The 13,455-nt window shown below is 36.2% G+C and overlaps 1 protein-coding gene across 14 annotated transcripts in view; it reads right to left on the reverse strand.

Annotated features, from left to right (window-relative positions):
* MYCBP2 (MYC binding protein 2) overlaps window positions 1-13,455 on the reverse strand; it is a 258,985-nt gene that overhangs the window by 219,654 nt on the left and 25,876 nt on the right. For all 14 annotated transcript variants that reach the window (XM_035704586.2, XM_049099236.1, XM_049099235.1 and 11 more), the window contains exons 2-3: window positions 10,557-10,632; window positions 6,146-6,361 (exon numbers count right to left, since the gene is read on the reverse strand). In XM_035704586.2, the coding sequence (XP_035560479.2) occupies window positions 6,146-6,361; window positions 10,557-10,632 (292 nt within the window). The remainder of the gene's footprint in view (window positions 1-6,145; window positions 6,362-10,556; window positions 10,633-13,455) is intronic.

A 13,455-nucleotide genomic window follows, 5' to 3' on the forward strand; every position in this document is an offset into this window, starting at 1 on the left:
AAATGTGGGGCTGTATTCTCAGGTCAATGGGAGTCTACAACTATATCCTTTCAGTCTTCAAGAATGCTTACTCTACTGCTACCAGTCATGACTTTTCAAAATCCAAAGGAGATATTATTCACAGATAACATTTTTAGCTAGGGCTTATTTATACAAAATTCCTGCAGTAACAGAGAAAATCTTGAACCTTACCACAAAGAGTAAGGCTACTTCTGAACAAGTTCCCAAATTTTCTCTCTGGTAAGTTTAGAGTGTAATACCAACTGTATGACAATAGGCAACTCAGGTACACTGCTTAGGAACAGAACACTGGCTGGTTTTGGTGAGATATACCCATAAAATGTTAGTCAAATGATAAGAGAAACTGTCTAGGTTAACCACTGTAGATTCTCTCATCTGTACCTTATACTTCACAAAATTTTTTTTAATACAGGGGAAAACTACTTTGTTTCCAGAATAATGGTATGTTTTCAATATACAACAAAATAAAAATCAACTTCAAGTTTTCCACCATATCTACCTTTGAATTATTGAACTGAGAAAGAAAAGATGTTGTGATGATTTTTCCCCTGAGGTTTGGCTGAGGTTATTTTACCATACATATCAACTTTGAAATTGCACTTACACATCGAGGCCTTATAGTCACTGAGAACATACTATACTTTCCACTCACTCAGTATTAGAAAGGAAGAGTATAAGGAGATAAAAATATAGTAGAGCAAATACAATCTGATTTCATTTGTGCAGAAATAATATATTTTTAATGTGTATATATAAAAATGCTTATAGTGGGTATATTTTGGTTAACAGGATTTTAAAAAGGATTTCTATTTTTTAATATCTATTTCTTCTTTGTATAAAGTGTTCTGCACTTTTCAAATATCTGCCTTTATGGTCAGCAAAATAAATATAACTTTCAAATAGAGTGGTCAATTATAATAACACACTAAGCTTCAATACTTTCAATGATAAACCATAACTAACCACCTACCACACAGTATTCCACTTTTCTTCAATAAGTAGTCTTTTCTAAATGTACTAATTTTTTCCTTTACAGTTGCTTTTTTTTTTTTTTAAGATGTTATTTATTTATTCATGACAGACACAGAGACAGAGAAAGGCAGAGACACAGGCAGAGGGAGAAAGCAGGCTCCATGCAGGGAGCCCGACATGGGACTTGATCCCGGGTCTCCAGGATAACACCCCAGGCTGAAGGCAGCGCTAAACCACTGAGCCACCAGGGTGCCCTACAGTTGCTTTTAACCATTAAATCCTGAAGGCTATTCTATTTTAAGGATACAAACTCAAATAACTATCTGATATGGCCAGTTCAATGTCATTGCTGGGAAAAAGTGAGATAAAAACATGCTCAGCCAAAGAAAAATGACACAATGAGCCTTTCAAGGTTTTATTTTTGCTCTCCTCAAATCATATTATTTCCAAAAGTGACTATATTATTACACTAACATGTATGAACATGAAAGTTTAGTTACATTTCGATGTAATAATAAGCTCTTTGCCATTAGAAATTGTATCTTGTTCTATTAAAAAGTCCCAGAGGGGGGGGTAGGGGATAAGCAAAAATAGATGAAGAGGATTATAACTTGCAGATATAAAATAAATAATTCCTGGAGATACAAAGTACTGCATAGAGAATATTATCAATAATATCATAATGATGTTGCGTGGCAACATGTAGTGACTACACTTATGGTGAACATTTCGAAATGTACAGAATTATCTGTATGTTGCATACTTGAAACCAGTAATAACATTATATGTCAACTATACGTTAAAAACTGCTTTAAAAGTCCTAGAATCCATTCTAATACTTCCAAAATACACTGAAAAAGCTCAAGAGGAAACCAAAAGTAGATTTATATGTATTACCACAGAGGGAAAATTCTTTCAGAATTTTTTATATAAAGGAAATATTTGGTAGAGATGATATTTACAAATAAAAAATGAAAATACAAATAAAATAAACAAATTTTATAAAATAAATAAAATTTGGTAGAGATGATATTTACAAATAAAAAATACAAATACAAATAAAATAAATAAAATTATTTTACAAACAAAAATCTTGAGGGGAACAAAAGGAAGGGTGGAGGAAGTGTAGCAGCAGAGGAGGAAAAAGAGCAGAGCAAAAAGAAGAGAAAGAATTCTGCTTCTTAGAAAGTCTGGGTGTGAAATGTCTAAGTTCCTATCCTCTAACATACAAATTTATCTATGACTACTAGCAACTTCTTCCCTTTCTCTTGACACCCAAAAGTGTCCTTACAACTTTTCAAAGCTAACAATTTAAGCTATGTCCTGGATCCCACCCCCATTCTATCTCTAACAGAATTTTGTTTCACTTTCTTCCCCCACACGGTGATAGCTCCCAAATCTCTATTTTTAGCTGGGACCTTTCTTTGGAACTTCAGCCCTATATAGTGTACATGGGATACCTCACAGGACCTCAAACTCAGTATGGCCAGAACTAAACTTCATCATCATTCCAGCACAGTACTGTTTCTCTTCCAGTTCTCCCTCCTGCGGTAAATGGCATTGTCACTCAGAAACTTTAGAAATATGCTTAGATTCCACCTTCTCTTTCAGCCTTCATCATCAACTAATTACTAATTCCTGTCAATTCTACTTTCTTAACACTTCCTATATGCCAAACACTACCACTACCCTCATTCCAAGCCTCAGTAACCCCTCCTCAACAACTGTAATAGCTATCTCACTGGCCCCTCTGCTCTAATCTTACCACCCTCTAGTGATCTGTCTTACTAGTACCCAAGTAACTTTACTAAAATACAAGTCTGATCAAACTCCTTTGCTTTAAATCTTCAATATTTCCAAATCACAAGACAAAATCTGAAAGTGGCTACAAGACACAGAATGCCCTTCACGATCTAACCCCCGCTCTCTGCCTCTTGCTCTACTCAGCTACTCCATCTCAGCCAAAACAGACCACTTGTACTTTTACAATGACGCTGTTCCCTTTGCCTGCACAGGAATCTGTAGTCAGTGCTACATTCTTATTCTACCACGTTCCATTACACCTACCATACCCCTAGGAGCCCTTAACTGACTAGACATGTCTGTTTACCCCTACCAGACATAACTTTCTTGAGGGTAGGGACTGTGTCTCATCATTTTATTTTCAGGGCCTAATACAATGCTTGCTACAACTCAAAAAAGAATTCAGAAGTAAATAAACTTAAGAAGTAAATAAATAAGTCTATGTAAATCTATACCTTTTAACAAAATATGTGGTATGACCAGCCTCAAATAAGACTGAAAGGGAAGTATGAATCCTAAAAAAAACTATTAAGAATTACGTAGTTATAAAGCTTGGAACATTTTAGAGGATCTAGAAATCAGATAGTGAAAGATGGTTTGAATGGGGTAAAAACTGTATCTTAGTTTTTAAGATTTTACTTATTTATTTGAGAGAGAAGAGAAAGTCCGTGAGTGGAGGGGAGAGGCAGAAGGAGAGGGAGAAGAAACAGGCCCCCACTGAGCAGGGAGCCCTACATGGGGCTCCATCCCAGGACCCCGGGATCATGACCTGAGCTGAAGGCAGATGCTTAACCAACTGAGGCACCCAGGGGCCCCTAAAATCTGTATTTTGGGAAAAAAAAAACTTAATAGAAAGCATTTAGGTATAGGTAAGAAAGTCCTTTTTAAAATATCAAAGATTGCTGACGCACAAAAACCAAAAGCAAAAAAACCTGACAAAGTCTATGTAATAAATTGAACTTAGTTTTTAAAATTCAAGGAGAAAATAAAATTGGATCAAACTGCTATTTCAACAACAAATAAAAACTGCTTTAATTATGTGAGAGGAAAGAAGTAGGAGAGAAAAAAAAACTCAGTGAAAAGAAGGAAAGTGACAGCCACATGTGTAGGAGGAACAATAGAGGAACAACTGAAAAGAGAAGGAAAGAACTGATGTAAAAGAGTAGCATCTGGAGCAGAACCGGTTGAAAGGAAAAAAATGCTACTACCATTTCTCACCTGCCCTCAAATTCCCCTCACCTCAAGCTCTGAAGGCCTCATCTCTTCTTCCGTGTCAGTCCTTTCCGTCATGCAAATGCCTGCCAAAAACACCACCTGGAAGTTTCAGTCCCCACCCACACCCTAACCCACAGCATTCTGAGTGCTTCTGCATAAAGACATCTCGGCACTTCTTCCCCTCTTGTCCTATCATCTCACAGATTGTCCAGAAGTTTTATTTCCTTGGACATAAAGTATTTATTAATAAATTGAAGAGTTCCTTGAAAAGTAACTCAAATTCATTTGCACCTACACAATGTCTTATTTGCACCTTGTTTGCACCTAACCTGATATACTTATAACTACTTATGACACTTATTAACTCACAAAATCCTCCTACAACCCTGTGAGGTGGATGTTCTCTTCATTTCATAGATGACAAAATAGGCACAGATAAGTCAACTAACTTTCCCAGCATCACACAGCTAGTATTTTTAATGGTGAGTGTTTGAGCCTGTGCAGTTTGACTCCACTGTCGATGTTCTTAATCATTGTACCCTGTTCCCTGACGTGTCAGTACTGATGGAAAACTCTCTACCTAGATAAGCTTACATGAAAAAGATGAGCTTGCTAGCTTTAAGTAGAAGAAAGGAGTCAGTAAAGAAGGTACACTTAAGGACAGTGGAGAGAAAGGAACTAAAGAACCCAAGAGAAAGATATTTGAAGACAGTTGACTAAAAGGCTGAGGAAGTTCATACAACCACTTTTACTCTATGAACCAGGAAGTAAGTCATCCGCTGAGCATAAGGTGAGAAGAATCCCACAGTAATGATTAAGGACAGTGGTGTACTTTCTATCTTGGCTGCTATTTTCAAATAGCAAAATATTTGCATGATAGCCCCTCTGTACATGTATAAACGTTTCCAAGGCAGAGTTTTAAGATACCAGTTTATTTATTTTTTTAATTCTTTTTTTTTAAATTTTATTTATTTATTCATAGAGACACAGAGGGAGAGAGGGGCTGAGGAACAGGCAGAGGGAGAAGCAGGCTCCATGCAGGGAGCCCAGTGTGGGACTCGATCCAGCGTCTCCAGGATCACCCCAGGCTGCAGGCGGCGGTAAACCGCTGTGCCACCGGGGCTGCCCAAGATACCAGTTTAGTAAAAAAAGCAATAGACTTTAATCATTTATGAGAAAGAAAACCATTTTTAAATGCCTATATTTAGAAAAAAGCAATACACATGAACCATTTATAGTAAAGGTACCCTTTTAAAAATGTCTATATGTCTTTTGTTAGAAATACGAACTACACCTACAATACAGAAAAAATATATATATGAAATAACATTACAGTCTTGAAATATATTAATACCTAAAAGAAGGGAATATCTTAAGAATAGTTTGTCTAATACCATACATGTTTTTATAATACCAATTAGCTTATATATCTCTGGTAAAGAAAAGTAATAGCAGAACAATGTAGAAGTTTGGTTGCTTCATATGTAATTTTTCTCATAGGCAAGGGGAGCCAAAATAGCAAGAGTACAATTATATTCTTAGGCAGAAAAGGCAAAAGCTTTCAGCTAAGCAGCTACATAGCCAAGGGCCCTTCTAGTTTTAGTTCTAGAAAAATAAAAATGCATACCTGTACCAAGGGTTCCTTTCCCAGAAGGGAGCACCTCTGGCTTTCTATCTTTCCCAGAAGGGAGCACCTCTGGCTTTCTATGGCTCTTGGCTTGTGGTAGTTTGCAATTCTGCTTATGCTCACCTTAATAGCAGCCCACCAGCTCAGAGTTCCACTTCTACCTGCAATGGCTCAGTGTTTACAAGCCACTATTCCCACTTTACTGCTTTTGTACATTTTTAAAAGCCCCTAATCAAAAAAACAAAAAACAAAAAAAAGCCCCTAATCTTTTTTCCAGGGCTGCCAAGTACTCATAACTGAGTTACCAATCATTGACTTTGTTAACAACCAGTTATAAAGTTGCAGAGTTTTCCTGGTCAGCCCCAGGCCTGTTTTTTTTTACCCATAAGCGCTGTTAATTTTTAGTGCACATTTTTATAAACTGCAAGGTATTTTAGTGCTGCAAATATATGTACTATAGCCAAAACATCTGTAGGTTATCCATCCATGTGGAACTTAGTGACTTACCTTTGGAAGCTTGATAGGGGGCTCTTTGGATTCCTCCTCTTCATCACTATCTGATTCTCCACTCTGCACAGAGTTCTTGGATGCAGCTGCTAACGATGTTTCCTTTTTCTGCCATTCCAGAACGCAATGGCGTACATTGCAATAAATATTAAATGCAGAAGGATTGCTATGTAATTTGATATCTGGTATGATTATTGTATTCTCCAAGTTTTCAGACTGAAATAGAAGATATAATATTTCAATTTCATATTCTTTTCCATCATCACCAATTCTCACTTTAAATAAAAATTAAATATTAAACATGCTAGATGAGTTACAGAAGTCATTAAGTGACACAACAAAGATAATCTAAGTCTACTGATTCAATTTATAGTAAGTACCCTTTCTTCTACATTTCACAAATTTCTAAGTAACACAGCAATAACCAAACTGACAAGGGCTGGAGACTGGCAAAGAGTCTAATAGGAATACCCTTTTATCCCATGATAGGAATAGAGCCAACAAAGCTCAACTGTTGTAGTATCACAGAATATTAATTTGGTGCTTTTCTAGGGGACACCAGATGTATATTACAGAGTCTCAATGACCTACTACAAATGTTGAATTAAATTTTTATTTCTTTTAAAAGTGGATTTAGGGACTTCAACAGAAATCAGAACTGAAAAAAAAACAACAAAACCATCTTAATTTTAATCAATTCTTCTGTTTTCATTCTCAAATACTGGTAATGTTAGGAAGTTAGATTTCTGCAGATTATGGACATATGCTTTCCTGAAGCTCTCTCCTAGCTATCAGTTTTAATAAATACTAAAAATTACATGCTTCATAATTTTTTAAAAAATATTTTATTAATTTATTCATGAGAGACACATAGAGAGGCAGAGACATAGGCAGAGGGAGAATCAGTTCCTGCCTGATGGTAGGACTCAATCCCAGGACCCCAGGACCCCAGGATTACCACCTGAGCCAAAAGCAGACACTCAATCACTGAGCCAGCCACCCAGGCCTCCCTCATGATTGGTAATTTAATTATTAAAACTAGTCAATTTCTGGTTGAGCGCAGTATTTTATTCATCAAACCACAATCGTGCTTTTGAGATCAACATTTAAATTATAAATATACAGAACTGGTTTAAGATATTCTATTAATGCAAGTTCCAAAAAATATCAGAAGTACGCCTCAAATACCAAAACGACTGGTCTCAAAATTCTTCCCTCCTTCCATAAATAATTGGGGGAAAAGTGAAATACTCCTTGTTAGAAAAAAACATAACAAAGTTAATTGACAAATAATGTGTAAGTATGCCTTCCATAGATATTAAAAGCAACCAATTATTAGCAAACCAAATTCAAGAACATACGAAAAAGATAATACATTATGACCAAAAAATCGGCTGGTTACAACACTAGAAAAGGAATCAGTATAATTCCCCATATCAACAAAAATAATTAAAAAAAAGACCATATGATTCTCTAAATAAACACAGAATAAGCATTTGAGACAAATCAAACACCTATTCATGATAAAAAGTGTAAGTAAACTAGGAATAAAAGGAAATGTCCACAACTGGATACAGGGCATCTATGAAACACCCACAGCTAACACAGACTTAATGCCTGATCCTAAGATGCAAACAAGGAAAAGATACCTATTCTCAACAATAAGATTCAACACTGTACTAGATATGCAGGGTAATAAACCAAGAAAAATGACTACAAGGTATAGTCAGAAAGGAAAAAATATCTACTAAAAAACAAATTTCTTTATTTGCAGAAGACATGTAGAGAACCTTAAGATGTCTGAAAAAAGCCACTAGAAAAAAACATGCAGATTTAGCAAAATCATAGGATACCAGATAATATTAAAAAAAAAAAAAGTCAGTGTATTTTTGTACTTAAAATGAACAACTGGAAATTATAATTTAAAGAATAATAGCAGTAGAGTTACGGACTGGTAGATAATACCTGCAAATCACATACCTGACAAAAGACTAGCATGCAGAATATATAAAGAATTTTCAAAACTCAAAAGTAAAAAACATATAAGCAATTCAATTTAGAAAATGGGCAAAAGACATGAATAAGCATCTCACCAAAGAAGATATACAGAAGCTAACTAATAAATTCACTATGGTGAGCCACTAGGAAAATGCAAATTAAAACAAAATGAGATATAGTACAAACCTATCAGACTGGCTAGAATAAAAAATAATGACAACACCAAGTGCTGGTAAAGATACGGAGAAACTGGAGAAACTGTACCCTTAACTACATTGTTAATGGTAATGTAAAATCATCCAGCCATCCGGAAAAAAGCACGGCGGTTTCTTACAAAATTAAATATGTACCTTACAGTACAATCCAGCAACTGTACTGGATTTATACCAAAGAAATAAAAACTTATGTTCATTCAATAACCAGCACATGAATATTCATAGCAGATTCATTCAAAATAACCAAAAACAAGAGACAATTCAGATGTCCTTTAATGGATGAATGGTTAAACAAATCATGGTATATCTTTACCATGGAAAGCTTACTCAGCAATAAAAAGGTACAAACTAATGATATTTGCAACAACTTGGAAAATGTCAAGGGAATTACGCTGAGCAGCAAAGGCTAATCCCCATGATTACATTTATATAATATTCTTGAAATGAAAAAAATTATAGAAATGGAAAATAGATAAGTGATTGCCAGAAGCTAAGGAGATGGTGTGTGGGGGGGGGGGGGCGGGGGGGGGGGTGTCTGTGGCTATTTTAAAAGTAGCAAAAAAGACCCTTGTAATGGAACTCCTATATATTGACTGTGATAATGGTCCACATGTGACAAAATTGCATAGAGCTAAATATACATACACATACAAACACAAATGAGTACTTGTAAAACTGGTGAAATTTTAATAAATTCAGTAGGCTGGGTCAGTATCGATATGTGAAGTTTACTACCTTAATTGATGCAATAACTTAGCAATTGGAAAAAACAAATAAGTATACAGGATCGCCGTATTATTTCTTACAACCACATTACTATGATAATCTCAATTTTTTTTAATTTTTCAAGATTCCCATACTCTGGTTTTCACATAACACCAAAAAGTGGAAAAGGGGTAGAGGTTGAAAATCCAAATGACTATACATCAAGTATATTGAGAATGTTCTCCACTTCCCTCTTTTACTCCAAAAGCAGTAGTAATAAGAAATGATATAGTGAACACATATTATTTACCTGCCCACCCAGCAACATTTTCTGTAGGGTAACGACCCCCTCCCATTTCACATGACCTGCTCATCAGGGTACTCACCTATCACCCATCACAGGGTTATAAACATAACTCAGTCTAACCAAAGTACCCCATTCTCTAAGGCCAGAGTGATGAAGATCAATCAAAAATCATACCCAAGACTTTCTGCTAGAACTAATAATAAAGGAGATCGCCCCTTGCTCAAAGAAAATGAAGTTGGAGCTCCCAGCAGCCTTAGTCCTCAGTCACAGGTAATAAGCCCACACACAAAAGAAAGCAGAAGCAAGAGATAAAGACACAGATTTGATGACATTACTGAATCCCTAGGATCCAGCTGTGTCTCAAGATAGAGCCACTAGATAAATTTCATCCCCTATAATTTTATTTTTTGGTTTACTACTTTAATGTATATTTCTCTCAGTTACAAAATGGCAAGAACACTAATTAACAAGGGTTGGAAACAATTGTCTTTAGAACTTAAAATATGAAGTACAGGCCAAGCTAAGCTATTATTGTTTCTTTAACCGGAAGCGGAGCTGTTTAGAAATCATGGTTATGACTCCTCTCTTTCTCCTGTCTTGGCTTCTCGATACCGTTCAAAAGACAAGACTCTGGTAGAAAGTAAAAATGTTAAAGATTTAATAGAGAAGATTTCTGCATTAGATGGGAAAAAAAGGATCCTTGCTCTCTATGGTCTCATTTAACTCAAATATTCTATATTGCCTTTTCTTTTGCACAGCCACCCACCATCAAAAGGAGCTCAGAACAATATGGATACACCAAGATTCTCCCTAACTCATGACATGTGCATAGGCCAAATCCAAGTCCCAACTCACAAGCCAATTTTACTCAGTTTGTAGAACATGTAGTCAGAGTGGGGGAAAAAAAGAGACGAGAAATGGATATGTTCTGCCAAAGAACTGATCAAAAATCACATGAATGAATAGTAAATAATTTTCAGCAACCAAATACTAACTTCCAGGCTACAGGCCATGAGAGGCTCCAAAGATGAAACTAACTAGTGTAACCAAGTAATAAAAGGCTTTTTAAAAAATTAAAATAAAAAATAGAAAAATAGTGCTAGTTATACATTTTTAATCTTGGCATTTTTACTCTAATTAGTGTATGAAAAAGTTCTTACTCCCTATAAATTGTCAGCAGTTTTACCTTGCTTCTTGTCTTCACTTTTGACTTGCTCTTCTGTTTTCTTTTCAACTTCTTTTTATTTAAAATTTTCTTATTCCTAAAAGTGGAAAAAAAATTATGAAAGTTCATTATTAGGATATATAAAGCTATGAAAAATACATACTTCCAAAGCAGACATCTGAATATTTCTCCTACAAACTTTCTTTCTCTGAAATCATATACTCTAGATGTACATATAAGATACTAACACACAATGAAGCTACTGAGATAGTAACAATACTGGAAAGCTAAGAAATATACATTAAATGATTTTAAAAATTGAATTTTGCAAATATTTTTATAAAATTAAAAAATGCAAAATGGCACTAAATAAAGTTTTTAAAATTTTTATTCAACAATGGGGATGCTAATAAATATCAAGTACATCCCCTTCCCAGAAAAATCGACTCTTTGTAGTAGTGAGGGCTATAGTGTAAAAAGGGACAGGACGCAATTTTTACTGAATTACTATAGAAAAAACCCAAACTCCGGCAGCCCTGGTGGCCCAGCAGTTTAGCGCCACCTTCAGCCCAGGTTGTGATCTTGGAGACCCAGGATCGAATCCCGCATCCGGCTCTCTGCACGGAGCCTGCTTCTCCCTCTGCCTCTCTCTCCCTCTCTCTCTGTCATGAATAAATAAATAAAATCTTTAAAAAAAAAAAAAAGAAAGAAAGAAAGAAAGAAAGAAAGAAAGAAAGAAAGAAAGAAAGAAAGAAAGAAAGAAAAGAAAAGAAAAAACCCAAACTCATACTCTTCATATCCTCAGCCAGTTTTTCATGACCTCACAGGCCTAAAACCAAATTTTTCTTTAAACAGAAGGAAGCCCTTAAATGACTTTGAGAAAGAGAGGGAAAAAAATGTGGCAAAGAGTAAGAATTATAGTGAAGAAACAAGAGTTGAGGAAAACAATGTATTTTGTTTTATTTTATTTTATCTTTTTTTCTCTCTCCAATGTTGAGGTACACACTGTTAGGTACTAAAAAAGACAAGATGAAAAAGACAGTTCTTGTCCTCAAGGAGTTCAAAGACCAATGAAAAACACAGTTTAATGATCTAGCAAGAGGATGCTACTCAGGAGAAGGAGGAAGCAGAGAGTGGGGGAGGGGGAGAAAAGAAAAGAGGAAGAGAAGGAAGGGAAGGAACAGACTCTACATGCTAAAGGTCAAGTCCTTAATACGTGGTAACCAATTTAGTGGAAGTTGTGACCAAAACAAAAGTTGTATGCCTAGGCCACCTGGAGGTAGAGATGTCATTCACAAAATTGGGGAAGTCATGGGGAAGAATTAGTTTCTAAAAGGAAAAAACGGATTCTATTTTATTTTCAAATTTTGGGCTCTATCTTACAACCCTGAGATACTGACCTGAGCCGAAATCAAGAGTTGCTTAACTGGGGCAGTCCGGGTGGCTCAGCGGTTTAGCACTGCCTTCAGCCCAGGGTGTGATCCTGGAGACCCTGGATCGAGTCCCAGGTCTGGCTCCCTGCATGGAGCCTACTTCTCCCTCTGCCTGTGTGTCTGCCTCTCTCTCTCTCTCTCTCTCTCTCTCTCTCTCTCTCTCTCCCTGTGTCTTTCATGAATAAATAAAATCTTAAAAAAAAAAAAAGAGTTGCTTAACTGACCCACTCAGTTTCAATTTTAAAGATGTCTGAGTTCAAGATACTAAAATGTCAGCAAAATAGGCATAAACAAGCATGTGAAAACTTATCTTTGACAGTTCCTTCAGCTTTACTCCCTAAACCAAAATAATCACAAAATCTTGTCAATTATGTCCTGTAAATAGTTCTTGAATCTAAGTTACCACCACCTCTTGCCTGGTCTATTCCAAGTTTTTTTTTTTTTTTTTTTTTTTTTTTTTTTAGATTATCTTTATTTATTTTATCACAGAGACACACAGAGAGAGGCAGAGACATGGGCAGAGGGATTGTGGGACCCAATCCCAGGATCCAGGGATCACAACCTGAGCCAAAGGCAGATGTTCAAAAGGCCACTGAGTGACCCAGGTACCCCTATTATAAAAGCTTTTTAACTCATTTCTGCACATCCACATTTGCCCCACTTCAAACTACTCTTCATACCCAAGTCAACCTTTAAAAACACAAATCTGAGGGGCACCAGGGTGGCTCAGTTGGTTGAACATCTGACTCTTAATTTTGGCTCAGGTCATGATCTTGCAGTTGTGACATACAGCCCCATTTCGGGCTATGTGCTAAGCCTTGGGTCTATTTAGGATTCCCTCTCCCTCACCCTCTGCTCCTCCCCCAGCTCACAGGCGCTTATTTGCACATGCACAACCCTGCCTTCTCTAATAAATAAATAAAATCTTAAAAAAAAAATAGAAACACAAATCTGAGTAGGTAATTACCCCACCTAAAACCCTACTATTATCTCCTCAATTCTCTTGGAAGAGTCCAAAAACATTGGCATGGCTTAAAAGATCTACCAAGATTTGACCTCTGCCAGCTTTCCTGCCTCTTTTTGCATCACCCTCCAACTTGTTCATCATATTCCAGTCATCAAGACATCCTTCCAGTTGTGTGAATATGCTAAATTACTTATGGGCTTTCACAAACGTCCTCCCTCTTCCTGGTATTCCTTCCCACATCTTCTGCTAACCACCATTCATCTGTGAGGTCCCAATACAAGTGTCACTTTCTCAGTAATGTCCCCAGACAGGGTTAGTTTCCTTAACACACACCCTCATGTCATTTTACACTTGTGTTTCATTGTGTTGTCTACAACTGTAATTTTGTATGGGGTTATGTGTTTAATGCACTACTCCTTCACCAGGTTGTAAGTGCCAAGAGTACAGAGGCCATGTGCTTCTTGTGCAGTGCTGTAGCCTCTTTGTATAATACCTGGAACAAAGTACTCAATATTATTTT

Source organism: Canis lupus, chromosome 22 (genome assembly GCF_003254725.2).
Source record: "Canis lupus dingo isolate Sandy chromosome 22, ASM325472v2, whole genome shotgun sequence".
NCBI lineage: Eukaryota > Metazoa > Chordata > Mammalia > Carnivora > Canidae > Canis > Canis lupus.